Below are 27,023 nucleotides of genomic sequence, written 5' to 3' on the forward strand. Positions count from 1 at the left end.
AAGTTCGGGAAACACTGTGTAGTGTGTCTCTGCCTTATGCACATTTGCCCCAGCAAAGGTCTGAAAATTCCTGTATTTAAAAACAAAAGGCCAAACATTATCTTAGCAACTATAGATGGTATTTAATTATGAACTTATCTTTTTTCTTTTTTTTTTTTCTTTGAGACAGAGTCTTGCTCTGTCGCCAGGCTGGAGTGCAATGGTGCAATCTTGGCTCACTGCAACCTCTGCCTCCCAGGCTCAAGCGATTCTCCTGCCTCAGCTTCCCGAGTAGCTGGGATTACAGGCATATGCCACCGCACCCAGTAAAGACGGGGTTTCACCATGCTGCCTAGGCTAGTCTTCAACTCCTGACCTCAGGTGATCCACCCGCCTTGGCCTCCCAAAGTGCTGGGATTACAGGTGTGAGTCACCACGCCCGGCCTCATGAGCTTTTCTCTAAGATCAACTAGCGTTTTGAAGAACTCAGTTTTGGAAATGTTGCAATAACTATACTGTTTGGCCTGTTGGAAGTTTCCATTATGGCTGTTGGATGGCAGCCTTCAGAATAAATATACAAATTTATTCCAAATCAATGAAAACATAATTTTTTTATCACTTAGCAGGTGTTAAAAATTATCATGAAGTTTAAAGATAGAAGCTTGAGTAGCTAATTTTGTCCAAAAGATTTAGAAAGGAATTTGGGCAGCCTTTAATGATTGTTTAAATGCTGATCAAATCATTTTGTATTGGACCCTACCCAGAGCTAGGACTGCTCCCGTATTATGTACCTGGAACTGACCCACTTAGTAACTAGAAGATCAGGAGTCATCCATAAAGTTGTGTTTGCTTCTGTCTTTGTTTACATCCCTTAGGTTTGAATACCGAGTTTAGAATCTGTAATCCTGAAATCCTGCTCCCACCCAGGAGTTAAGCCTACCTGAATAGGAGTGTTGGGTGCCAACACTAGACTGCTCTGAAGTACCACCGATCGCACAAATCCCTTCCTTCTTATTGATCGCTTTTCTAAAGGTCTTGGCAACATCTGTGCTTTTTAGGCCATGGAAAATCTGCAAAAATATAATGTATCTTTAGAAACTCAAGCAGTGATCAAGAAAATCACAAAGGAAAGAATATGTAATGTTGAAGCAAGCAGGGAAGGAATGTCTTTCTGGATATTTTTAAAAATGGAAGTCAAGTTCCAAGAGTTTCAAATGTGTCTCCTGATATTCTACATGGTACTCACCTTGATAAACTCATCAAAGCTGATCCTTCCATCTTGGTCCAGATCACCTGTAGCCATCAGGTTTTCTGTAATTTCTCTTACTCTATACCCAGGCAAAGGCAAGCAAGCAGCCTTGAACAAGTCATTCAACTCATTGAAGCTGATGTATCCATTGCCATCAGTATCTGTAATGTACACAATACACTGAAGCTGCACGACAATTCAGGCAACAACTTTTAGAGAGAGGTGAGGGAAGACTAGATGGAAGGTGAAGGGATGAGAGAGGCTATCATTCAGGCATTGAGGCATGATCCCATGGAAGAGTCAGAATCTCACAAGACGCCTGTTACTATTGAATAGGGGCACTGGCATTACTTTCAACATCCACAGTAAAAGAGTCATAATTTCTATAAGGTACCTCTGTTTCCACAAAGAACTCTTATAGAAACTCTTAAGGAAACCACAGGTTTAGTGATAAAGAGTAAGAGAAAGTATGTGATGGTATTAAAATCAAGGAAACAGCAAAAAAGAAGCCAAGATGTAAAAGATGAGACCTGTGAACCATTTCCAGGAACAAACTATGTAAGAGTAGAGTCCATATTCCATGTTTTGATAGAGAAAGTAATTTTCTTGAAGCATATCTTTCAAAAATAAGTTCTCCCAGCTCCTCTAAACGACCACTATTGGTTTCTTGTCACCTCTGTAATTTTGCTCATGTTCCCATTTCATTGAATCTACCCTGAAGCTACTCAGTGAAGAAGAGAATGATGCAATTTGGGGTACCAGGTCTACTCACCAACTTTGGCAAAAGCTTCTCTGAGCTCCATCATTTCCTCATCGGACACTGATCCTCTGGCCATTTTTTATTGCTTTAGGTAACAGATCTGGAGAGAAGAAGAACATAAGGGATAACTTTTGTGCATCTGAATTTTTAAAATACCACATTAAGAAGCAATTCCCATTTATTACATGAAGAAATATTCTTCTGCATCCCCCATGACTTAGAACTATCTTTCCAAAATGTAAGTCAGAAATACGCTTTTTCTCAATCCTCCATGTGGTGGTCTCCAAGGATGGCTCTCAACAATTTCTTCCCTCCCAGTCTATACAGACTGCTCCTCACATTAAGAGGTGGAGCTTATTTCCCTCCCCTAGAATCTGGGCTGGTTTTTGAACTGCTTTGACCATTACAGGGTGGTAGAAATGATGTCTGGGGCTGGAAACTTCTGCTTCCTTCTTTTTAGAATGCTCCTTCTCAAGAAGCTCCCTCTTGGTACCCAATTGCCATGACATGAGCCATTCAAGCCACATAAAGAAACCAATGAAGGAGAACTGGGTGCTCTGGTTAACAACCCTGCTGAGATCCCATTTGACAGCCAGCATCAATGCCAGCAACCTGAGAGGACCATTTTGGGCTTTCTGGCCCATATGAGCTCCTAGATGACCACATTCCCAGCCAACATCACATTAAGCAGAATCGCCCAGCTGTGCTCAGTCAGCCAAAAGAAGAGAGACGACAAAACGAGTGATGTCTTAAATCACTACGTTTTAGAGTAGTTACACAGCAATAGGCAACTAAAACACTTAACTTTTACATAAGTGTCTTTTTTAAGAGGTATCTTCATGTTCATATTTAAAATTAGTATTTGGCCAAGCAAACAGATACAGTTTATAACTTCAAAGGAAGTTAATCAAAATTCTCCATATTATTTAGGGATGAACAAAAGGAAGCTGACCCTCTTATAATTCAGCTATGGGAATCTAAGGCGCTTTCAAGGTGTTTTCTTCTCAGAAAAGCGACAGTCTTGCTGAGACACAGTGCTTGAGTAATTTCCCTTTTCCTGTGCATTACTGCTGCCCTCTAGTGGGTGAGAGGAAAATAAAACAGAAAATGGATGATCATCTCCGTGCCCCTAGTTAATCCACACGAGCATGTTTCAAATCAGAGACCCGGCCGGGGTCGGTGGCTCACGCCTGTAATCCCAACACTTTGGGAGGCTGAGGCGGGCGGATCACGAGGTCAGGAGATCAAGACCATCCTGGCTAACACGGTGAAAGCCCGTCTCTACTAAAAATACAAAAAATTAGCCGGGCGAGGTGGCGGGCGCCTATAGTCCCAGCTACTCGGGAGGCTGAGGCAGGAGAATGGCGTGGACCCGGGAGGCGGAGCTTGCAGTGAGCAGAGATCGCGCCACCGCACTCCAGCCTGGGTGACAGAGCGAGACTCCGTCTCAAAAAAAAGAAAAACAAAAAAAATCGGAGACCCACTGAAGCTCGCTGAACTTACTGGCACAGAGGGGATAAGTGGAGTGGGAGTGTGGGGTTGGGGTGTTTCTAAGCATACTTATATTTTGGATGGTTCAGGGAAGTTATCGATTTTAAAAAATACATTTGTGACAGGGTGTTGTTTTCAATAGATATCTTTTTTATATTTTCATATTATTCTATAGTGCTATATTTGTTCTTGCTGGCAACCAACAATGACACCAAACAGAAAACAGTCTTAACATTGAAACCTGTAGGCCAAAAATGCATTACAATCAATTTTGTAAATCCATATCCATTATCCACCAAATTACCATCCTGCCACATACATATATCAGTGGTTTCAAACTTTTGTTTCATCAAGCAACCCTTTGTTGACAGAAACCTTACATGTAAGCAAACAAATAAAAATAACAACTCTGAGAGTCTTTGGTTGAAAAAAACCCAAATGTCCCCCTGCTCCTGGTATCTTATCTCCTTGTCACCTTCATCTGTGGGAACTCCAGGGAGCATGATTTGAAAATCATAGAATTATCTATGTATTCATTTAAATGTGAATGTATTCATTAAAAATATATTTTTGATATCAATAAAAATTTTATTTTATTATTATTTGTCTTACATATCTAAGAAAGTATTGGTACATTGGATCTTTTAAAGGATGACAGAAACTGTTGAGGGGTTAATTGTATTAAAAATACCATCTCACTTACACATCACAGTAATCCTAAGAGACAGGCACTGGCTATCTGGCTTTCCTGTCTTCTCTTTCTCTCCCTCCCTCTCTTCCTTTCTTCTTTCCTTCTTCCTTCCTTCTTTCTTACCTTCCTTCCTTCCTTTCTGTTTCTACTTTTTCAGAATGCCTTTTTCCAAAAATAATTTGAGCTAAGTTACAAAGATATATCCAAACCTAAGAGTTAAACCAACTAAATGATGTCATTGATAAGAAAGAAAATGTAACTGAAATAGGATGATGGTCGGGAGGAACTCTAATACTTAAAATACATGCCTAAGACCCTGCATGTTTTGCTACAAGTAGGCTGAAAATCTAACTCCAAGTTCTCTAGAAGCTAAGGCAAAAAGGGAAGTATCATCGGTTATACAATTCACTATCTATGAGACAAACCAATTTTCTTAGGGCAGCAGATCTGATGTCTGACAGCAAAATCTTCACACAGGCTTTAAGAAGAGGCCATTTGTGGGATGGGGTAATATAGGTTTTGTGTTTCTTACAATGTCCTTCAGTGTAGACTGATGGCATCGGTATGTACATTCTCATTGTATAGATCAGAAAACAGAAGCTCAGAGAAGTTAAGATACCGATCTCAAATCACACAGCTGGTAGAGAAGCAGCCAAGACTCCAATCCTTAAGTCCTTTCTCCTCTCCCAGGCTGTCTCTCAGGTTCTCTGCCTTCATGTTCCTGTTAGACACACATCCCATCCATCCATTTATTCACTCAGCAAGGAGTTATTAAGTATATGGACTATAGATAGCCCCACGGGAGATTTTTAAAACTACAATATAGTGAGCTTGTCCAGGCATTCTAGCAGAAAGCTTTTGCTTTCCTGTGTTAAGAAATCAAGGCTTCTGTTTTAAAGAATTAGTATATAACTTTGTATTAATATACTTTGCTAAATCCTTGTGACTAATTTGGCTTGGGTCTCATTTATACCCTCTACCATATACACATATGCATGAATAGAAGGCTCTCCAGCTCTCCGGCTGGCCAGCCCTTCATGTTTTTAAATGTCTTAAGACCTCTTGGTTCATGGATGTTTATGGGATTATAAGATAAATTCATTCATTTAACCAATATTTTATGAATGCCTACTATAAGCCAGGCGCTGTTTTTCATTTTAGGTAAGCACGTCTATATTGACCCAGTTAGTTACCCTGAAAGCATGAAACAATGTCAAAGGTAAGGAGGACAAACAAGATCTCTGACTCTAAACCTGGCCCTACCCCTTGACACAAGAATGTTAGATTTCAGAGCACTATCAGTAGCTAGTGATAAACATAAGTAGAAGCAGAGAACAAGATTGCATTCTAAGTGTCACAAGTAGGGCCAACGAAGAAGCAAAACAATTATAGTGTTAGGTAAAGGAAGAAAATCTAAAGAATATCCAAAGATCACGGTATAATGGGTAATTTTATTACCATAAAAATTGCAACGGCGCCTTCATTTAAAAGACATAGAAAGTACACATTATTTTAAAATCATGTTATTGTTAAACCACAGCAGGTAGGTCCAGATGAAAAGCCTTGAGCATCTGTAACAGTATTTTTCTATGAGATTTATGAGTGGAGAGGATCAATTCTGAGAAGTCAAACAGCGAGAACACCTCTAAATTTAAAAAACCCAAAACTCTTCAGTGATTTAACAGCAAATGCAAAAGAGAAGTGGATTGACTTCGTTTAAAAGGTAAAGTGGAGAAGGGATAATCAGCAACTGACATTGCTGTGATACTGTTTGTTGGTGCTGGGCAGAAACATGAATAAATATCTGCAGAGTCCCTTTTACCATCAGCATGAGCAGCATATCCTGGAAACACAACCTAACTTCTGGAGACAGAAGGAACCTCATAAATAATTTATTATAATGTCCTCATTTTATAAATAAGGAAACTGAAGGTCCAACGAGAACAAATATTTCATCCATGTACAGATTCTCAAGGCAGTGCCAAGCTAGAGCTTGTAAATGCAGGTGCTGATGAGCAGGGCAGGGAAAGGATGGAGTTACCATTAAGAAGGGCCCCTAAGGTCCATAACTGAGCAGAGACTTTTAAGTAATTAAACTGAATACACAAATGGCAGCAATTTCGCAAAGCAAAGCAGCAGGAAGAGGACACAATTAATGTAAAAACAGGCAGACCAGATCATTTTTAAGAAAGACATTGAGCCAGGTGCAGTGGCTCATGCCTGTGATCCCAGCATATTGGGAGGCCGAGGTGCGTGGATTGCTTTGAGCTCAAGTGTTCAAGACCAACCTGGGCAACACGGTGAAACCCTATCTCTACCAAAAATACAAAAATTATCCAGGTGTGGTGGTTGCATGCCTGTGATCCCAGCTACTCGGGAGGCTGAGGTGGGAGGATCACTTGAACCCGGGAAGCAGAGGTGGAAGTGAACTGAGATTACACCACTGCACTCCAACCTGAGTGACGGAGCGAGAGTCCATCTCAAAAACAAAAAACAAAACAAAACAAAAGACACCACTGGTGTTGGAATCAAACATTGGGTACTTTACATAGTCCATGAATGTGTTTTCCTGGAAAAAAATGCACCCATTTTTATTCATGCATATTTGAAAAGATGGGTTATGATAATATTAGTAAGATTAATAAGTAATATAAGTAAGATTAATTGGTGATGGCTTTAGTTTGCAAATTACTGGCACCATATAGGCAGCAAACTATAGGGCCATTGCTGCCATAATGGACATGCTGAGGCATCTGCAGCTTAAAAGGAGGGGCTAAAGAAAGCATGTATCTTCTGAGGCATAAGTGAGTGGTTTCTTCAGCTCTACCCAAGTGCTCCTGCATTGAGTGCGGTCCTTTTTAATAACTACGTCATCTAAATATGCCCTGCCACAAACCATTTTCAGGTCTTTTGCAAATCCGTGGTCAATTTGGGAACTCTCCTCCTGAATTACTGCCCAAATCAAAAATCTACGATAAGAAGACAAATCATTCATCAAGGTCGTGTCTGAGCTGCTAGTTTTTTGTGTGTGTTTGTGCGTGTGAGAGCACTTACATTTATTAAATCATAGTTGTAGAATCTCAAGGCATTGGTCAAAACAAAAAAAGCATTGGTTGTTCATTTTTTTAAACTGTTATTAGTTTTTAAACCATAAGAAGAAAAATAGCCCCACCCCAAACTGCAAAAGCCACTCATTTCTTTAAGTCAGTGAGTTTTGAGCTTCTGTTTAAATGGTGCTGGTATTTCCCAAGTCAGTAGCGAAGGGAATTTCTGAGGATGAGTTATCATAAAAGTACCTGCACTTAAGTTCTCTGAAGTCTGAATACAGAAACAATTTGTGGGGGTTTTCTCTTGAACACTGTGCTGCAGAATTTACAGAAGAAAAAATATCCTCTAAAGTAAATGTAAAAATGTAGATGGAATTTTCTCTGAGGAGTTTCATAACTGATCATTAAAAGAAGCAGAAAGGTTGGAAACGGTGACCTGTCTAGAGAGAGATGCTCACGGGCTGGAATCATTTCTGAAAGATGGTAGTGCTGGGCTAGTCGGTATTTTGATTCAATATACTGATGCCGAATCATATAACCTGCCAGGATCAGGGAGGCATCGGTGACCCGGTATCACCTTGCCAAAGGACTCTTTTGAATGTGCCCCACTTTTCCTGCAACTTGATTCAGTAGTTAAAGTAAAACTGGACACTCAGGACTCGAGTTCCTAGCTCTGCCTCAATAATTTCAGTACATTTCCAGAGGAGAAATCATACAACTTCCAAACATCTCAAGAACAATCAGTAATCCAAAACAACACATCATCTAGAAGAACATTCATATTGTAAGCTTTAGCATTAGACTGTGACAACTAAAGAAACGAAAAATAAAATATGTAGGACTCTGAAGCAAAATAAAATACCCATACATTTTTTAAAAGCCATTAAGATTAATCTATTTAAGGAAAAACATTGCTTTTACTTCATCCTGTCCCCTTCATTTTATAAAGTCGACCACTGTAGGAGATCTTACTTTGAGAATATATGGAATTTACTGTATATTCTTGGGATATTATATCTCTATGGATACAGGTATGCCTAACTTTTACATAAAGGATGATTCAGAAAATATAATTTTTAAATAACTTTGTTTTTGAGAAACCAAATAATTATAAATGGCCTTAAATACAGACGGCCAGTTAAAGGGACTCTTATGAATCTTTTTGTCAAGTCAGAATCTCCTCCAGATTGTCCTTTTTCTCCCTGTGGATACATGGATTCTCTCAAAGCCTGCTCCAGAGTACCGAATTCTTCTCTCTGCAGGCTCTGATGTAAATGTCATAGGGTGGAAGGTAGGGGGAAGGCTATTCACAGCATAGACTCAGCGGCTCTCCTCTGACACTGTTATCTCAGGCCACATAAACAGTCATGGGAAGCTAGCAAGCCAGATTACTCCAAACTTCATCAGCCTCATATTGCTCCGGGTGCCTCTGGTTTGACCACTACATTGAGGGGCTTCTGAAGCTGCGTAGCACATCTTACAGAGCCTGGCTCTGTCACCATCTAAGGAGTTCTCATTCTTGCCTTCTCTCCCTTAGTACATTCTTGATACCTCTGTTTTCTACCATGTTGCCCAATCCCATTAAGAGTGTCACACAAGAACAAGCCTCCTGCAGGAAAAGGGGATACTCCAGGCTGGGGCTTCGGGAGGCCTTTCTCTGCCTTAGCATCTCTCTCCTTCCCTGAGCTATAGACAGTGATGCTCCTGGTACTAACATCTTTAAATTCTACAGCTACCCTTTAGCCCACATTCTACTAGAAGCACTTTAAGATCCAGAGCTTCCCCTACTGAAAGTTCAGAGTACCCCAAATGCATCTTTTCAATAAGTTGAATATTATGGGCTAGCTGTTTAACCATGATTGCACTATTACCTTGATATCAAATGCCATCCATTCATTCTTCCACTCCATATATGTGTCTATATGCGAAGTACTGCCCTGGCTAGGGGGTTGGAGAGGGGCTGCAGGCATGAGTTATACAAAGACTGGAGCTTCATGAAGCCCACAGTCAAATGACAAGTTTCAAATGCAGCACATGGATTACAGCTAATTTACTGTGAAAGGGTTAATGCAATGAAAAGAGCTCTGACGATCAAAAACAAACAAGTGAAAAGGTTAAACATAGGACTCTGAAAGAAAAACAAAACTAGATAAGTGTAAGAAATTGGCACAGAGGTTTATCAAAAAAAATAAAAATACGAAATACCGAAATCAGCCCAGGCAATTAAGATATTGAAATAATTAATATACTTGAACATCTCCAAAGAAATCAAAATGGAAATAACTGGCAGGAAATGGAAGAAAGTGCCAAGCTTGGCAGTCAGGAGACATAGGCTGCTTCCTGTCTGTGTAACTTCAGGCTCCATCTTGCCCCTATGGGACTCAGTTTTCTCATTCGTAAACTGAGAAGCAGAGTCCCTTCTGTGTTAAAACTTCCAAAATTCTATGCGGTAGCTGACAAGTATACATACAAATTAGAGCTAGATTAGAAAGTATTGCAAATGGGCTGAGAAATAGGTGCTGGCGCCATCAGCAGCTGCAGCTTTGACCTGGAGGTGCCTCCTGGGAAATGGAGCAAGTGAGGGAGTAGGTTGCTCCCAGCCTAGCCTGGCTCCTGGGGGCTGGGGGGCTGTGTTCCAGCTCTTACCTCAGCAGCACGTAAAGCTCTGTCTAGATGCATTCTCCTCACTGGCCCCAGGCAGACGCCCACTGCTCAGCTCCCTAGCTGCTGGACTGCCCCACACAGAAGGGGAAGTTCCCGGAGCAGCACGTGAGACCTGTTTTATGGGATGTCACCACACACAGCTTAAGACACGTTGATCCAGTTCACTCCTAGCTTCTAGGCAAGTCGGTACGCAAACTGTCCCAGAAAGAGAGCCATCTAGTATTTTGTTAAAAATATCCAAATAAGGAAATCCTACAACCTCTCTGGTGTCTCATATCCCTACTTTGTAACCTAAATCTTTTCTGATATGATCAAAGGTCTCTCTTTCTTGGGTTATTCTCAGAGGAAATAACAGGAGCTGTTCAATTCATAAAAATTCCATCATATGCCTTAGTCTCTTCAGATTCTTGTAACCTGCTTTTTTAGGGCTTATTCTCCAAATCTTTCATATTTTCTTTGCTATCTTCTGGGTCTACGCCAACTTCCTTACAGAATGAATGTAGTAAGAATAACAGTCATAGAACGTAGAGGTAGAGGGATCTTAGAGATGATCTATCTGGCCACTCCTCTGTCACAGAGGCATGAAATGACACCCATGTTAAAGGACATGCCCAACATCACAGAGCTTATTGGAGGTGTGGCTGGGACCAGAGTCCAGGCCTCCTTATTTCTCTCCTTTCCGCTTTAATAAGTTTTAAACCCTAAGATAGGACTCTTCTCTTTAATTAAGACCTTCTCCACATACGGTAAGAACAATCCCCCAAGATTTCAAATGTCTTACGAATATAATGTCATGTATGTTTCTTGTACACGAAGGGGAATGTATCTAGGTATGGCAAAGGCACTGTTCAGGTTTAGGCTGCAATTAACATGTGCCAAATCACATACAAATACTGTGTGCACTGGCATCTTCTAGGTCACGATGACTCTTCCCTCCCTGCATTTGTCTCTACATTTATTCTATTTTTTGTCCTTAAAGAGACAGATCTCACGATGTTGCCCAGGCAGGAGTGCAGTGGCTCTCACAGGTGTGATCCCACGACTGATCAGCACAGGAGTTTTGACCTGCTCCATTTCTGATGTGAGCCAGCGCACCCACTCCCTCCTTAAACAACCTGGTGGTCCCCTGCTCCCATATTGATGCCAGACTTAGTGCTGACACACAGTTGACACGGCACACTATAGCCCAGAACTCCTGGACTCAAGCCATCCTCCTGCCTCAGCCTCCCGAGTAGCTAGGACCACAGGTGTGCACCACCACACCTTGTTGTACATTGATTCTTGACCTGGCACTAAGGCCCTCCAAATTTCCTTAGCAACCAAAGAGCAAACTCAATTAAAACAACTCACCACGAGATGAAATGTTCAAAAGACAAGACAGCCAAATTCATAGATCAATACTAAAATGACACCTCAGACTTATCACAACAATCATCACAGTTTCAGGCATCCTGTTCTGGAGGCTGGGGAGAGTCAGTGAGCCCTTCTTCCTTGGAGCTTTGGTCCAGATCTCTGCAGTGTGGTCCCTGTTTCCACTCATCTCTCCTAGCAGATTAGCGTCTGGCACATGCGAGGTACTCAGTAAATGAGCTGTACACCTGAACAAAACAATCTATAAACTAATGGTCTACAGGACTTGAAAAGTCCCCTATCACCTGCTTTGAGGAGTTTAACAATATTCTTGTATATATACTTAGACAATCCCATCCACTGAAAGGTACAGACACCTAAAACAAGGCTAATAAATGCTTCAAATTCACATTAACCCACTTTGCTGGAAAGACAACTTTGGTGAGTTAATTCGGTGTCTAAAGGGCAGTTGCTGGCCCGAGGTAGTCTGTGAAGCGGCACCTGTACCTGCTCCCCAGCCCTACCTTGCCAGACGCAAAAGCGTTTCTGTCTGAGATCACAGATCCTGAGACCGGGCTTCTTGGCTTCTTGGCGCTGTTGCTCTAAACCCTGCTGGCTGCCGGTAATGCTGGGCGGTGGGTCTCTATCCAACTCTGTAGGGCCTGCTTGTAAGCTGAGTGCCGCTGAGGTAGGAGGGAAAGGAACTGTGGAGACAGAGCAGTGACTGAACGCGGGGCAAACCCATCTGGGATGGACATGTGTGGTGTACCAAGGTAGTACGCTGGAAATATAGGTGCTAGCATTTACCTGCATGTAATTTGAGTCTCACTCTCTGAACTAGGAAATTCATCCTCCAGTAATTCTAAACGTCTGTCACTAAACAAATTCATACGTTTGTAAATTTCTTCCTTCAGTAGACATCTGCCAACACCTACTATATGCCAGGTCCTGTGTTAGATGCTGAGAACACAGAGATGTGGCTCTGGCCCGTTAGGCAGGAGAGAGACACACAGTAACTAGAATACAGGGGAACTTTTTAGGTCCACAGGAAGAGGGAAAAAATAGCTCTCCCCTGGAGAGCCAAAGGCGGCCCCCTGGAGGAAGTGACATTTGACCTAGATTTCAACAGAGGAGTAGGAGATTGCTTAAAAGTCATTCTATTTTTTTCTTCATTCATCTGAGAGTATTACTCCATGTTCCCTCTATAGAAAGTCTACCTATTTGGAGTCAGAGAAAGGGCAAATAGCTAAAGAACAAATGAGAAGCCCAGTTGGTCAATAATAATAGCCATTAACGTTAATGAGTGGTTAACTCAGCGCCAAATGTTTTATACGCATTCACATTTAATTTTCATCACAATCCTATAGGGTATTACTATGATTCCCACTTTATAGATGAGGAAACTGAGGTTTAAATAACTGGCCCAGGGTCACACAGCTGTAGACTGGAGTGGCCTCCTGCCTTTCCTGTCATTTCTGGCTATGGGATTCCTGTCATCTTTTGGGGTTACACAAAAAGAAACCCTTGAAGGTCAAAGCTCTGACCTCATGTTAATTAGGGAAGCACATATTTTTGCAAGATTTTACTTAGGACTGGGGCCCTACCTAGGCTCTTTGGGGAAGTTCTAAATGTGTCTTCTCTTCAGTTTCTCAACATCTTTAAAGGAAGTATTAAGAAGAGCAAGAACACAACCAGGCTTGATCTTTTCTGCCTGTGTCCCCCCTGCCACTGGGGGAGAAAAGTGTCCTCTTTGCCAGTGGCCTCCACACCTCAGTCATCCACTCACATTTCATAAAGCACATACCTTGACCAAGATGAACAGCAGAGAATCCCTGCTCCTGAGGGGCACACAGTCCAGTCAACGAAATAGTCATGCAAATGCAAGACTACACTAATATGAATATTTTAAAGATAGTATTTGCATGGAGCTACAGGAGCACAGGGAAGGAAGTACAGTGGGCCCATGAATGAACAGGTTTGAATGGTGTGGGTCTAAATATACGCAGCTTTCTTCAATACAGTCAGATCTCACTGTCCTCAGGTTCAGCATCTGTAACCAAATGTGGATGGAAAATACAAGTATTCACAGAATGCGAAACTCAGGGAGACCAAGGACCGACTTTTGGTACATGCGGGTACCACAGGGCTGACTGCAGCACTTGAGTATGTATGGATTTTAGTACCGAGGGGGTTCCTGGAACCAGCGCCCTGTGGATACCATGAAACGACTGTATTGAACTCTGCCTGGGAAGGGAAGAGAAGGTTTTCCAGAGAAGGTGATGATGCCCACTGAGCTAAGTCTTAGGGACCCAGTAGTTTTCCAAACAGACAAAATAGAAAAGGGCATTCCAGGCAGAGAAAATAGCGCTGCAGGGTCGGGCGTGGTGGTTCACGCCTGTCATCCCTGCACTTTGGGAGGCTGAGATGAGTGGATCACCTGAGGTCAGGCGTTCGAGACCAGCCTGGTCAACATGGTGAAAACCCGTCCCTACTAAAAATACAAAAATTAGTCAGGTGTGGTGACGGACGCCTGTGATCCCGGCTACTCAGGAGGCTGAGGAAGGAAAATTGCTTGAGCCCAGGAGGCGGAGGTTGCAGTGAGCCAAGATCGCGCCACTGTGCTCCAGTCTGGGCCACAGAGCGAGACTCCGTTACAAAAAAAAAGAAAAAGAAAGGAAGGAAGGAAGGCAGGGAGGGAGGGCCGTTACCAAAAAAAGAAAAGAAAGGAAGGAAGGAAGGAAGGGACGGAGGGAGGGAAAGAGAGAGAGAGAGAGAGAGAGACACGAAAGAAAGAAAGAAAGAAAGAAAGAAAGAAAGAAAGAAAGAAAGAAAGAAAGAAAGAAAGAAAGAAAGAAAGAAAGAAAGAAAGAAAGAAAGAAAGAAAGAAAGAAAGAAAGAAGGAAAGGAAGAAAATGGCTCTACAAAGTGCAAAGCAAAAGCACACAGAGGAAACTGTGGCAGGTTGGATATGGCTAAAGCCAGGGATGCAGGAGGAGACTTCCAGGATGAGAGGCTGGTGAGGTGGTATCAACGTGCTGCTCCTTCTCACTAGCTCTTGTTTCTAGAGGCAAAACCTCGGTGATGCAGGCTATACTCCGCCCACCACAGGTAATGTGAATGCAAACAACAGAATAATTCTGCCCGGAAACCATTTTGGTTTGTTTGTGTGTGCATAGCTTTCTCCTTAAGTCACTGTCTCCCATTTAGAAAATACTGCAAAGACAGGAGGGAACTGAACATGTTAGAATGGGAAAAAAGGGGCCATGGAGGGTGAAATCACTCCCCAAAGTCTCAAAGTGAGTCAGTGACTGGTCCAAAAAGAGAAGTAAGTGGAACCTCCGGAGTCTTAGTTTGGTCTAACCAATGGTGGAAAAAAAACAAGTCAGTTGGCATTTTAATAACCTAAAGTTTCATTTAAAAAACGCTTGAGATGCATGGTCTGTGAAATGTGCTTTACTTCTTAGATGTGTGGATCTAGGATACAGGGATACATCCATGTAAAGGCATTCCACATAAAAGCTAAGGCTCCTCGCTTCCTTTATGAAATTAGGATCATTATATATCATTTTAAAAATGAACCAACTAGGCAGTGACATGGTATGGTGAAATGCTGAATTTTCTGACTCATCTATTTTTTTGCTGTGTGTCTTTGAATGTGTTATTTAAATTTTCTGAGCCTCAGTTTCTTCATCTTTAAAGAAGGAGTGCTAATAATGCAACCACACTTCATAGGGCAGCATTAGGATTAGGTGAGACAGACTGTTGAAAATATATACAACAGTGCCTGGTGACTGAAGGGAGAAAGAGAGTAAGAGAGGAAGGGAAGAAAGAAGGAAGAGGGAAAGAACAGAGGAAGTTAAAAGAAAACGTACAAGAACTAGAACTTTTGCAAAATTATCTTGGAAAACAAACCCCAATTTCTAGTATAAATTGTAGGAAATATTGTCAAGTCACAACTTACAAGCAACGCTTAGTTGTGTGTATGTTATGTGTTTTTGTGTGGACATAAATCTAGATCTCACATCCATGCTCTATGTTTTAATGTTCTCAGTCTGGCTTACTTTGGCTTTGGTACCACATTTCTTATTCAGAGGCCTTGCAGTCAGGTACTGCAGAACTGGCAGATGATACCAACCCAAAGCCAGACAGCATTGGTATTAGCTCATCCTGAGTGGCGAAGGGGCTCTGGGCTTTGCCTTGCCTGAGATGCTGGCAGTGGAAAGTACCTTCTTACAGTTGAGGAAGTGTGGCCAGAGTGGGAAAATGTACAGCAATCTTAAGAAAAGCCCAACCGCATACACGAGCCATGAAAAGAAAAGAGATCTCTGGGCATCTGTAATGAGGACCACTGAGCACCATCTCCTCCCTGTCAGATGCACCAATGCTCAGAACTGATTCCATTACCCTGCACTACTCTCTACCTGCCTCTCCACTCTCTAATTCTCCAGGCATTTTCACCATTGCAGTTTGAGCTGAAAAACAGGGAGACAATGTACAGCAGACATTTGTATACAAGCAACGATAACAGAAACTTCTATTTATTTTTAATAATGTGACCTCATTCTCAATAGGCTCCTTGGAGCTGTTATTTTGGAATCTCTAATGACAAGCCTATTTGCAGAAAAAAACAAAAGGAGGAGTTACAGATAAATTGAGGCAGGAAATTTGTATTAATTTGATGGGCTCTCTTTATCTTCTTTTTTTTGAAAGCTACAGTTTAGTTGGTAAATATTTACCAATACCAATGTACAATGGAATATGTGTAACATTTCTTTTATCAAAATTTTAAGTGGCCAAATAGGCTAATCTAATATCTTCATAGTTATTATTTTAAAGATTTGCCACCATAAAATCCTCAAGCATTTATATTTATTTCTCAAATATGTTTGGTATACCAGCAGACCTAACAAAAGGAGACTTGGGATGTCTTCCTGATAGAAAATGTGGAATTACAGGATGGGTGCAGTGGCTCATGTCTGTAATCCCAGCGTTTTGGGAGGGAAGTGGGGGGATCACCTGAGTTCAGGAGTTCAAGACCAGCCTGGCCAACATGGTGAAACCCTGTCTCTACTAAAAATACAAAAAAAAATTAGCTAAGTGTGGTGGTGTATGCCTGTAATCCCAGCTACTCGGGAGGCTGAGGCAGGAGAATCTCTTAAACCCAGTAGGCGGAGGTTGCAGTGAGCTAAGATTGTGCCTGGGCAACAAGAGCGAAAACTCCGTCTTCAGAAAAAAAAGAAAGAAAGAAAAAGAAAATGTGGATTTAGAAATAATCATTCAATAATCATGGAATCACAAAAAGGTATATAGACATATTATCAGGAAGCAACTAGTGGATCATGTTAGAAGATACAAAACAGTTTAAATAGACATGGATCATTCCTTTCAGAAACTGCTAACAAAATGAGAGACAGGAAAGGTGTGAATCTTGACTCTGGCAGTTACTGGTTCTGTGACCCCAGACAAGTCCCTTAACCCTCCCTGAACCTCAGCTTGGTCATCCGGAATAAGGATACAAATAATAACCACTTTACCTAGCTATTTATGAAAATAAAAGAGTAATTATCTTTCAAGTGCTTGGCACGATGCCTAGTAAATATTAGGGGCTCAGGAAGTCAGTGGGGATGCTGGGTGGAGTGGATATGCTCCATGTCTACATAGGCGACGACATGGGAAAACGGAAGGGGAAAAATAACCCACATCACACCCAGCGAGTAGGTAGCATTTGCCTGATTTTATAGAGGATGAAACTGAACTTCAGAGGCTCCAGAGACTTGCTCAGGCTCCACATTTCCTAAGAGGCCAGAATATAAATCCAAATCCGTCTCTACATTTGCTCCCGTTTCTTTATACCACATTTGCCTCTTTTGTGCCTGGGAGCTGCAGACACTCAGCTTTAAAGAACTGGTGCTGGAGATATGATTCTGGAGGAAGAACGGCGTGCAGTGACCAGTAGAGTGGTTACGGAGGGAGGAGAAAAACTGTGTGAACATCACCAGGTGGATGAAGTATCACAACTGTCATTCTCAGTGGTCACAGAGAGGAAACAGAATTCATGATATTTTGAGGAACAGTCCCAACATGAATGACAACAAGAAAAGGAAAAAATCCATAAAGTTCTCCAAGGTGCCTACCACATATTCCATCTTTCCAAAGGGGAAACTTTAACACTATTTATTAAGCATTAGAAACAGTGGGGGAAGTTCAGTTCGCATTTTTAAGATGAGGAAAGGGTGCTCAACAGTGCAATACTGCATGCATGATCTTCTCTTTTGTCCTTACTCTCACTTTGCACGTATTACCTAGCTTTCTCTATAAAGAATTTGTATCCCACTCTTTGTTCAAGCTGGCCTTTCTGGTGAGGGTGATACGAGCCGATGATGTCAAGGAGGTACAAAGGATCTACTTTTTCAGTGTTACACCTGAGATTACTAGAGGCTGGGAAGGGTAGGGGGAAGGTGGAGGACAGAAGAGATTTGTTTAGATACAAAATGACAGCTAGACAGGAGGAATAAGCTCTCATGTTCTATAGCACCATAGGATGACTACAGTTAACAGTACATAGTTTTAAAATAGCTAGAAGAGACCGGGCGCGGTGGCTCAAGCCTGTAATCCCAGCACTTTGGGAGGCCGAGACGGGTGGATCACGAGGTCAGAAGATCAAGACCATCCTGACTAACACGGTGAAACCCCGTCTCTCCTGACTAACACGGTGAAACCCCGTCTCTACTAAAAATACAAAAAAAAAAAAAACTAGCCGGGCTCGGTGGTGGGCGCCTGTAGTCCCAGCTACTCAGGAGGCTGAGGCAGGAGAATGGCGTGAACCCGGGAGGCGGAGCTTGCAGTGAGCTGAGATCGCGCCACTGCTCTCCAGCCTGGGCAACGGAGCGAGACTCCGTCTCAAAAAAAAAAAAAAAAATTAGCTAGAAGAGAGGCTATTGAATGTTTCCAGCACAAGAAGTAAAAAATGTTTGAGATGATGGATATCCTCATTACCCTGATGTCATCACTAGACATTGTATGTATTGAAACATTACTAGCTACCCCATAAATATATACAATTATTATATGTCAATTTAAAAATAAAAACTTAAAAAACATTTTCAGGATGGAAGCTATATTGAATGCACTCACATCTATTATAGTCTCATGAATTATTATAAAAAGGTTTTTATGGAAAAAAAAAGTTGCACCTGAGGTTAATAAAGATTACTTCTAATTTTAAACTTTGCCTAAGGAATGCTGAATAGGGAAAACATGCAAATTTTATACAAATAACATTTGTGTATCCTTTTACTTCATACATTTGGATACACAGCTTGGATAAATTTTAGTGACTACTACTAGACTGAGGAAACAAAATGCAGGGTATTATTTAAATACAAGGTAATTGTTCCATTAATTCACTTCCCTCTAGAAAGTGCAACCAGAAAAAGAAAGAAAGCAAATTATCTAGGAGATTGCAATTCACATGCATAATTAATCTGCCTGCTGAATCTGGTGTCGGCTTTTCTGCTATGGAGAACATAATCTCTTTTCCACTTTAGCTTATCCAGTCAAGAAGGAGTGTGTGAGTCAGTGTGTGTGTGTGTTTCTGTGTGTCTGTGTGTGTGAGAGAGAGAGAAAGAGAGAGAGAGGGAGACCCTCCCTTCTGTCCATGCAACCGATGCTGAAACAAGAATCAATGCTGCAACCACAGAATTGTGGGTTTGCTAGTTCCCCAATTTAACATAGCTTTTCCTTCCTCCAGAAAGAACAACTGACCATCTTTGAGAAACAGGCTCCTTGTACTTGTAAGTGGGGCTGACACAGCCGTGGTTCTAAAGTTGAGCAAAACTTACTTAAACCCAGTAAGTGGATCATTTTTACCTCTCTTCTTCCACTAACATTTAAAACAATGTTTCATTCTTTCTCAGTTTTTAGGACACCTAAATTTGGCCATTACTATACAATCATAGATATGTATGCTTGGGTATAAAAACTAGAATGTTTAATCTATTCATATCTATGAGTCACAACAGACTAGAAAATGTGAATGTCACTCGGCTAAAATTATTCTAAACTTTAAAGGCCAGGCATGGTGGCTCACACCTGTAATCCCAGCACTTTGGGAGGCCAAGGCAGGCAGATCACAAGGTCAGGAGATCGAGACCATCCTGGCTAACATGGTGAAACCTGTCTCTACTAAAACTACAAAAAATTAGCCAGGCGTGGTGGCAGGCGCCTCTAGTCCTAGGTACTTGGGAGGCTCAGGCAGGAGAATCGCTTGAACCCAGGAGGGGGAGGTTTCAGTGAGCCAAGATCGCGCCACTGCACTCCAGCCTGGGCGACAGAGCGAGACTCCGTCTCAAAACAAACAAACAACAAACAAAAAGACTAAGAACCTTTTAAAGTTTTTGAGGGTGGAGATCATGTTTTGTGACCCATGCAGAGGCCTATGATTGTTAACAACCAGCTACTACTCAGTCAAGTGTACAGAGGCGCTGACTACAGATACTGCTGCTGCTGCTGCTGCTGTGATGACACAGAATAGTCTGTTTAATAAAATCACTTATCATATAGATGCATTTCTTTGGGGGGGATTATGATTATTTGGGCTCAACCTGAGGGCTTAGGTACAAATAAGCACCATGGTTTGCTCCCTGTTTATCTCAGGAAGTTGCCTTGAAATTCAACAGTTAAGACAAAATTGATCCAATTGTAGAAAATAAATAAAACTCGTGAATGAATGAACTTGCCTTCAAATATGTAAAGGCACCAGAAACTACCTCACAGGTCTGTATGACAACCAGATGCTTTCATAGGGTTAAAGCACTTAGAAAAACACCTGATTCAATGTAAGTATTAGCTGTTATTATTAGGATGGTTAATTGAAACTTCTCCCACTCCCCCCACACCAATATCTTACAAGATGGAGCAGTTATGAAATTTCTGGGCAGACTGATGTAAGCATTGAAACTGACAAACCAAAACAACAGGAACAGTCAATAGTATAAGGCAGGAAGTTGGATCAGAAGGGAACTGAGGAAAGCAACAAGGAGATGCCATGTGGGGATCACCATGGCCACAGCAGCTGTAGGGAGATATCCCTAGGAAACCAACATCCTATCAGGAGGTGACTTCCGAGAGCCTCAAAATGAAGACACTGTGGAACATCACACGTTTTTAAGAAGTGCGTTTCCACCTGGCAAAATAGGAACGCTTGAAACTCTTCCTATCTGCGGACACTGATTAGTTTTATATTTTGATGGGTTCTAATTCTAATTTTTATTTCTGCAATGTTCAATATACAGATGAAATAGTATCATTTCATTTGATATCTGTAAGTTGGGAAACTAGCAGATAAAAAAACACTAGGAAGAAAATTAGATTAACTGAAATAATGTCACTCTGCTATAAAATCTACTATTAGTCATAAAATCCAAGCCTTTATAATCTTACTTTGTAAGTGTTTGACTCTTCATAAATATAACCTTATAAGCAGATATCTTAATTTTATTTTACCTAACCTGATTTTAAAATTTGCTTGTCATCTCTCCTGTATACACAAAAGGGCCTGTACTCTTTAGGTAACAAGGAGAAGTTGACTTGAGAATTTGCTGAGAATAATCCAAAGTGACTAAGTAAAAGTTAACAACTGCTCTTGTGTTCTTTGTCATCAAATAAGTCCATTATCGGGCATATAGTTTTGGCAAGGGTAGCTAAGTTTTGGCCCAACCAATGTATTTATACTAAAATAATGAGATTATAATTTTGCCTGTTTGCTAGTCATTGTACATTTTTTTAAACTTCTTGAGGTCAATGTCTATATGATACTTTGAAGCTAAAATGAGATTACAGCTTTGGCAAAGCTGAAGCATGCTAGAATGCAAAATATTAAATTATTGTTGTATCTTCATTCATAGCAATAAATGGAAACTCAGTAAATATTAAGTTAATAAGTGCAATCAAAGTCTTTCATGCATATGTAAGAAGCTGAGAAAAAATACTTGTGACAAGTTTTCAATTCAGTAAATACCATTAGTGTCTACTATGTGCCAGAAAAGATAGAGAAGGAGCTCAGGTCTGTCAGCAAATAAGGACTTGAAACCAAGACAATATGATTAATACTACACTTACGCTGAGATCAGAGCATTAAGCAAATGCACACCCAAGAAACATTTAGTGGGGGCAGGGAGAAGATGGGAAGGCCTCCAAAAGGTATGTTTCTTGAAGTCAGCCTTGAAAAATGATCAGAAGTTTTAAAAATAAAGAAGAATGCAATTAAAGAAACAGTTGGAGTGAAAAAGGGTGAAAGAGAATGGAACTTTCTGGTGGCTTGTGGTCTGGTGCACCAAAATGTGGGTTAGCAGTGGCGGGGGAGGGGATGGGGTAGTGGGAGGTTGAACAGAAGGAAGTGACAAGAAATAAGATTGGGGAAGTGGGTTGAGGCAAGTTTGTAAAGGCACACAATTCTTTAGTAAAATGATGCATTAATTTAAAAATAGTTCTTCATCCCATTACTATATAAAACCTGCAATGATATCTCTTATTTATAAAAATAAAAATGTTTGTAAATTTATTACAAAGTTTTTCTTCTCTCTCTCTCTTTTCCCTCTTTCTCTTGCTCTCTCTCTTTCATCCTCTCTCTCTTAAAACTGTGAGTGCCAAGATCTTGTTAGCCAGATTCAACAAGAAAAGTCTACAAACACCTACCTCTGAGAAAAATATGCTGGCCTGGAAGGGAGGATCTGTAACAGACACAGTCAGTAGGAGTCTGAAATCCTGACCATCTACTGCCCCCCACCTTAACTGCCCAGTGACCTATGGCCAGTTCCTTCAACCATCTAGCCCATTCCTTATCTCTAAAGGTAGTTGAGAGGATTAAACGAGGTGATGCATAAAGAATAGATGCTTACACTACGTACTTATAATTATTGAGTGCTATTATTAATTTCCCGTCCTCTCCAAGTTAAATGGTTACATTCAAATGAGACTACTTGTTGGTCTTTCCTTCCCCAAAGGGTTCAGAGATAGAATTATAAATGAAGTTAAAGCACCGAAATTGTTTCCCAAATTACCAATTGTTTCAAAGCATAATTTACAAAAGAGTCAAAAATTTAAATGCTACAAAGAAAAGCATCTCTGGGATTCCTAAGGAAATGTCCTGCTAGGTACAGCTCCATCCCCCCACAGCAGTGCTTGTTCAAAGGGCAAGACCTAGAAGATTCCCCTCATGTTCCTGGGGTGAGCTAGAATGAAGAGGAATATCTTCATAACATTTGGGATTAATGCTTTAGCAATGTAAACTTAATTTTAAACAGGAGACCTTTTTATTTTGAATTAACTTTCTCGTAGTCCTTTTTATTCCTTCTTAAATATAAGAAAAATACTGACATTCCTTCGCATTCTAATTTATTTTATTCTCACTAATAGTTTTACTTAAAATAAGACACAGCATATTTTTAGTCTGTTCTTTTCTGGGGTTCAAGTCCCTCTTCTCTCAATTTCACATTTTTGCTTATTTGAAACTATTCAGGTGAGACGTGCAACGTAACATTGGTGGTCACATTTTGCAGTTTCCAGAAATTCACATTGATAGGTAAATGATTAATTCCATTCAAATTTGTCTACACAGACATTCTTTAAACAATTATTCTTAATGGAAACCAAATAGAAACGCATGACAAATGTATGTAAATTCAAAATCAAGATGTGTGTGGATAAAAGCCACCTTTATTTGTTTACTGATAGTCCTGACAGAGTAATTTTAGAAAACAAGTTGCTATGTTAAAGAAAAGTTCGGTTTTGATAAATATCCTGATTAATGTTTCCATTTCCAGTCTGAATGGCTTTGATGATTATCATTTGTCAACAGTTCTTAGTGTTATATGATAGCGGTAATTAAGTAAAAGCTTATACTACAAAATTTGAAGTGTCTATGGGCAAAGTTTCTGCAATGAATATCCCATATCAACTGTATCAAAATTTCTATTGTAGATAAAAAGCCTTTCTCCCAGAATTTGAGTGAATATTCATTGGTATGGTCATAAGCATAACAATTCAGATAATCCTACAGAAACACCACAATTAAGCATTACACAAATTGCTTTTATTTTTAGAGAACAAATGGAAAAGAGAAAACCTCTAATTCCATGTGGTTATAAAGCACACCCATTAAAAACCCTTGGCGCCAAAAATCACTCAAATAGCCAGTATCACATTCAGTAACATATGACTCAAGATATTAATATATCCACTAAAGTCCTGTAAAGAAGTTTTTAAGAAAAACAGAACTGCAGGAACTAAAATTAAACTACCCCCACTAGGCCAATAAGCAGTACAATCTAAATTATCAATGTACGCTTTTCCTGAAAACATTTTAAAGAAGATAAAATCACAGTAAATAGCCTTCCTGAAATAGAGCAATAGACATAAACCAGAACATGGTTTGGTTTTCAAAGGAAAAAGAAACCTTCATTTTGGGCAGGGGTGATAACTGCAGATAAGTTGAGAAGAACTCAGCCCAGAGAGCAGAGGTGCTCCATCTTGGATGGCCACACGAGGTGGCAGCAGATGTCCTGGCCAGTTAGACAGAGGCAGGAATCACAGGGTTCTCAGGTGACATGTTCAGATGTCTAGTCCCCCGAAGGCAAAACCCACAATCCACAGAAACAGTGCCGAAGGACATCACAAGCACTTAAAACAAACAAAAACACATGAAGAAAATTTACCTTGTAGGAAAAAAGCTGTCCTTGGTAGTACTGGTGTATGACCAGGAACCCCTTCTTTCTGATCTGCAGAACAGCTTTGTCAAGCCCGGGTGTGTGGTCACAAGGCAGGAAGTGACTAGAATGACAAATCATCAGCCAGGAAAGAAAAAGATTTTGTCTTTATAAGGACATTTTAACTTTTTTTTTCATGTCCCCGCCCCACCAAAAATCACCTGACCGAACAGGTCACACTGAAATTCAGACACCTCCTACCACTTCCTCTTTTTTTTTTTTTTTTTTTTTTTTGAGACAAGGTCCCGCTCTTTTACCCACCTCTTTATATACATTTTTCTCTCTCCCTTTTTCCTCCAGCTGTCTTTAAGTAGTCCCTGGGCTACTTAAACCTTTCTGATTCTAGATAGCAAGGCAAGGTCAGACTGATAACTTGACTTCTTTGACTCCAGTTGCAAAAGCAAAGCCCAGGTGCCTACCAACTTACAGCAAAGATCAACAAATTATTCATTTTTAGTGAAAGAGCCAGAAAAAAAGGTGGCAAAACACCTGAAACAAATGAAAAGGGATTTCCTTGGGAAAGCCCCACCCCACCTGAAATCAAACCTTTCTGGAGTCCTCTAGCAGTGATCTTATTGGTGCAAACAAAACAGAATGATCTCTTTAAGGGAAGGACATGAAAAGGAAGGTTACTAGATTATTTACTCATTCTTTTATTTATAGAATATCTATGTGCTCGGGATCTCTTTAACCCAATTAAGTATCTCAATTATTTAAGCGTTTCCTATAAAGAACAGCAGTAGATTGCACAGGCAGCTGTTATATTTAAATGGGTGGCTTAATTCCTTCTTACAGGCAGGATTGTTTTTGAATGCACATTTTATAAAATTAGCAGGTGGTGGCGGGGGAAGCTCTATTCTGTACCCAAACCCCAGATGCTTGAGGGCAAATTCCTATCTTCAAACGGAGCATCCTCAAGCGCTCACGACGGTTGTGAAGACTGTGGCACCCTGGGTTATGTTGACTAAATATTAGACACGTCTCCACATTGCCTGGAGACTATGTGCGGTTCCAGTAGTCAGTCTGCTGTTTAGGAATGAGGGTGTGTGGCTGTGCTTCCAGGTCAGATGCTGCGCTGAAGATACCTGCTCCGGAGTGGACGTGCGTCCGTGTTTGCTGGGCCCCGGGCCTCTCAGGTGGTGACGGTATTCTGACTGGTTGGAGGGCTGCCCTTATACTTCTTTTGCTTTTTTGATTTCTCCTCTAGAAAGTTCCTGTTTCTGACCTAAATGTTAAACCAAACTGTTCTGGTTTATCTACTTCATTAGCCAGTGGTGTGGTGACCTCATCAGAAGCCCACAGGGGCTATCTTGAGGAACTGGGTGGGTGGAAGAACAGGACGAGACGGTGGGGATTCTAGAAACGGTTCACCTCACCGAGAGCTATCAGCCCTCTTGTGATTTCCCAGGGAAGAGTCGGGGGCTGAGGGACTCTTTTTTCTCCATTGCATAATCACTCCCAATTAATAAGTTGCAGAGAGCTTTCAAGAAGCACCTAAATTCTTTCAGGACACCAGAGGAACATCCATGCGTTGCTGTGACACCATTGCTCACACTACAAAGCAGCAAAATGCTGTCCTCATTTGGGGCCCTGAAGCAGGACTCTGGAGATAATGTCCTGATCGTCTTACAGATACAAGGGGTTGTAACTGTGGACCTCCCTGATCTGGTTCCACATCCTGGTGGTTTCAGGATGGCATAAGGGCCCAAGGGTGACACTTCATGAAGGGGGACATATATTTATTCCTTTACCTTGGAGAAGGAAAGTGCAGTATGCTGTATCTAGTGGTGCCTGGTCATCTGAGGCCAGAGGGATCTACAAAGAAGAGCAAAATATATTTGTGCATTCGTTCAACAAGTGTTTGCATGCCTGTCTGAATTAGCGATTCAGAAATAAATGACACAATTTCTGTTCTCAAGGAGTATAGTCTAGTGGGGAAAAAACATGTAAGTAAATAAATGCCATCTATAATAGAGGAGTGAAAAAGACAGTGTGATATCAAAGCAGTTGCAGCCTTTTTGAGCAGAGGTGATGTTTGTTAAGTGAAGAAAAGGATTTAGGATTCCAGGCAATGTCTAGGTTGTAGAAGATGAAAGGCACTGACTTGGGTGCTGCTTACAGACACCCAGTTAATAGAGTCGTCTTCTACCCTAGCATCCATGGCAGGCACCCACACCCCCTCAGCCACATCCTGGCCGGCACCATTGCAAGCCCTGCCCTACTCCCTCAATCTTAATCTCTTTATCTGCCTCTCAGTGGTGTAAGTGTACCCAGTTTCAGGCAATTGTTTAGGTCCTAGGCCAAGACTTTTTCAGAGAAGAGTATTTTATTGCTGTTGGTGTTTTAAATTGCTTGTACAGCATAATAGTAAACAGAAGACTGACTTTTGGTTTTCTCACGTTTTTATGTTCTCTACAGACAGTGCGCCCCCTTATGGCCTGCAGCCAGAGTGGACCTCTCTCACCCCACCCTCTATGAGCCTCCATTGCCAGTCCCTGGCCTGGGTTTTGCCTTCCTCTAAGCCCTACCACCCTCTCAGACTTCATCCCACCCTCTCCTGCCTTGAAGCCTCTGGCCTCACTCCCAGATACCAGATCACCTGCTACTCTCGGGCCTCTGAATATTGCTGAGGAAAGCCACAGAAACACAAACTTGGAATGCTAAAAAGTCAAGATCCTTGACTTCAAATTACTTCTCCTAAATACTTTTATTCAATTTTATTAAGTCTTGAGAACAGGCATTCTCAACCTGGAGTCCATAGACCCCTAAAACTAAATGCATAATTTTGTGTGTATGTACTTTTTGCTGGGAGAAGGGTCCATTGTATTAGTAAAGAGATCACAGACCCCAAAAAGTTGGGCTTTTATTCTAAACTCTCTCCTCTTGCCTCAACCTTCCACTCCACCCTCCTATGCTTTGTCCTGGCCCAAGATTCTTCTGCTGCCCCTTCTTGACTGAGATGATCCAAGTGGTCTGGTATGAGCTTCCCCTCTACTCTCACAATATCCACATCTTCCTCCTCTTTCAG

General features: G+C 41.2%; 1 protein-coding gene across 1 annotated transcript in view; it reads right to left on the reverse strand.

Annotated features, from left to right (window-relative positions):
- Nucleotides 1–25,786, reverse strand: part of LCP1 (lymphocyte cytosolic protein 1) — a 65,826-nt gene extending 40,040 nt beyond the window's left edge. Inside the window, exons 1-5 of the mRNA XM_007960358.3 lie at nucleotides 25,747–25,786; nucleotides 23,945–24,059; nucleotides 2,001–2,088; nucleotides 1,226–1,389; nucleotides 920–1,049 (exon numbers count right to left, since the gene is read on the reverse strand). Of these exons, the coding sequence (XP_007958549.1) occupies nucleotides 920–1,049; nucleotides 1,226–1,389; nucleotides 2,001–2,064 (358 nt within the window). The 5' untranslated portion in view covers nucleotides 2,065–2,088; nucleotides 23,945–24,059; nucleotides 25,747–25,786. The remainder of the gene's footprint in view (nucleotides 1–919; nucleotides 1,050–1,225; nucleotides 1,390–2,000; nucleotides 2,089–23,944; nucleotides 24,060–25,746) is intronic.
- Between the last annotated feature and the right edge of the window lie 1,237 nt (nucleotides 25,787–27,023).

The sequence above is a fragment of the Chlorocebus sabaeus genome, chromosome 3 (genome assembly GCF_047675955.1).
Source record: "Chlorocebus sabaeus isolate Y175 chromosome 3, mChlSab1.0.hap1, whole genome shotgun sequence".
Taxonomy (NCBI): Eukaryota; Metazoa; Chordata; class Mammalia; order Primates; family Cercopithecidae; genus Chlorocebus; species Chlorocebus sabaeus.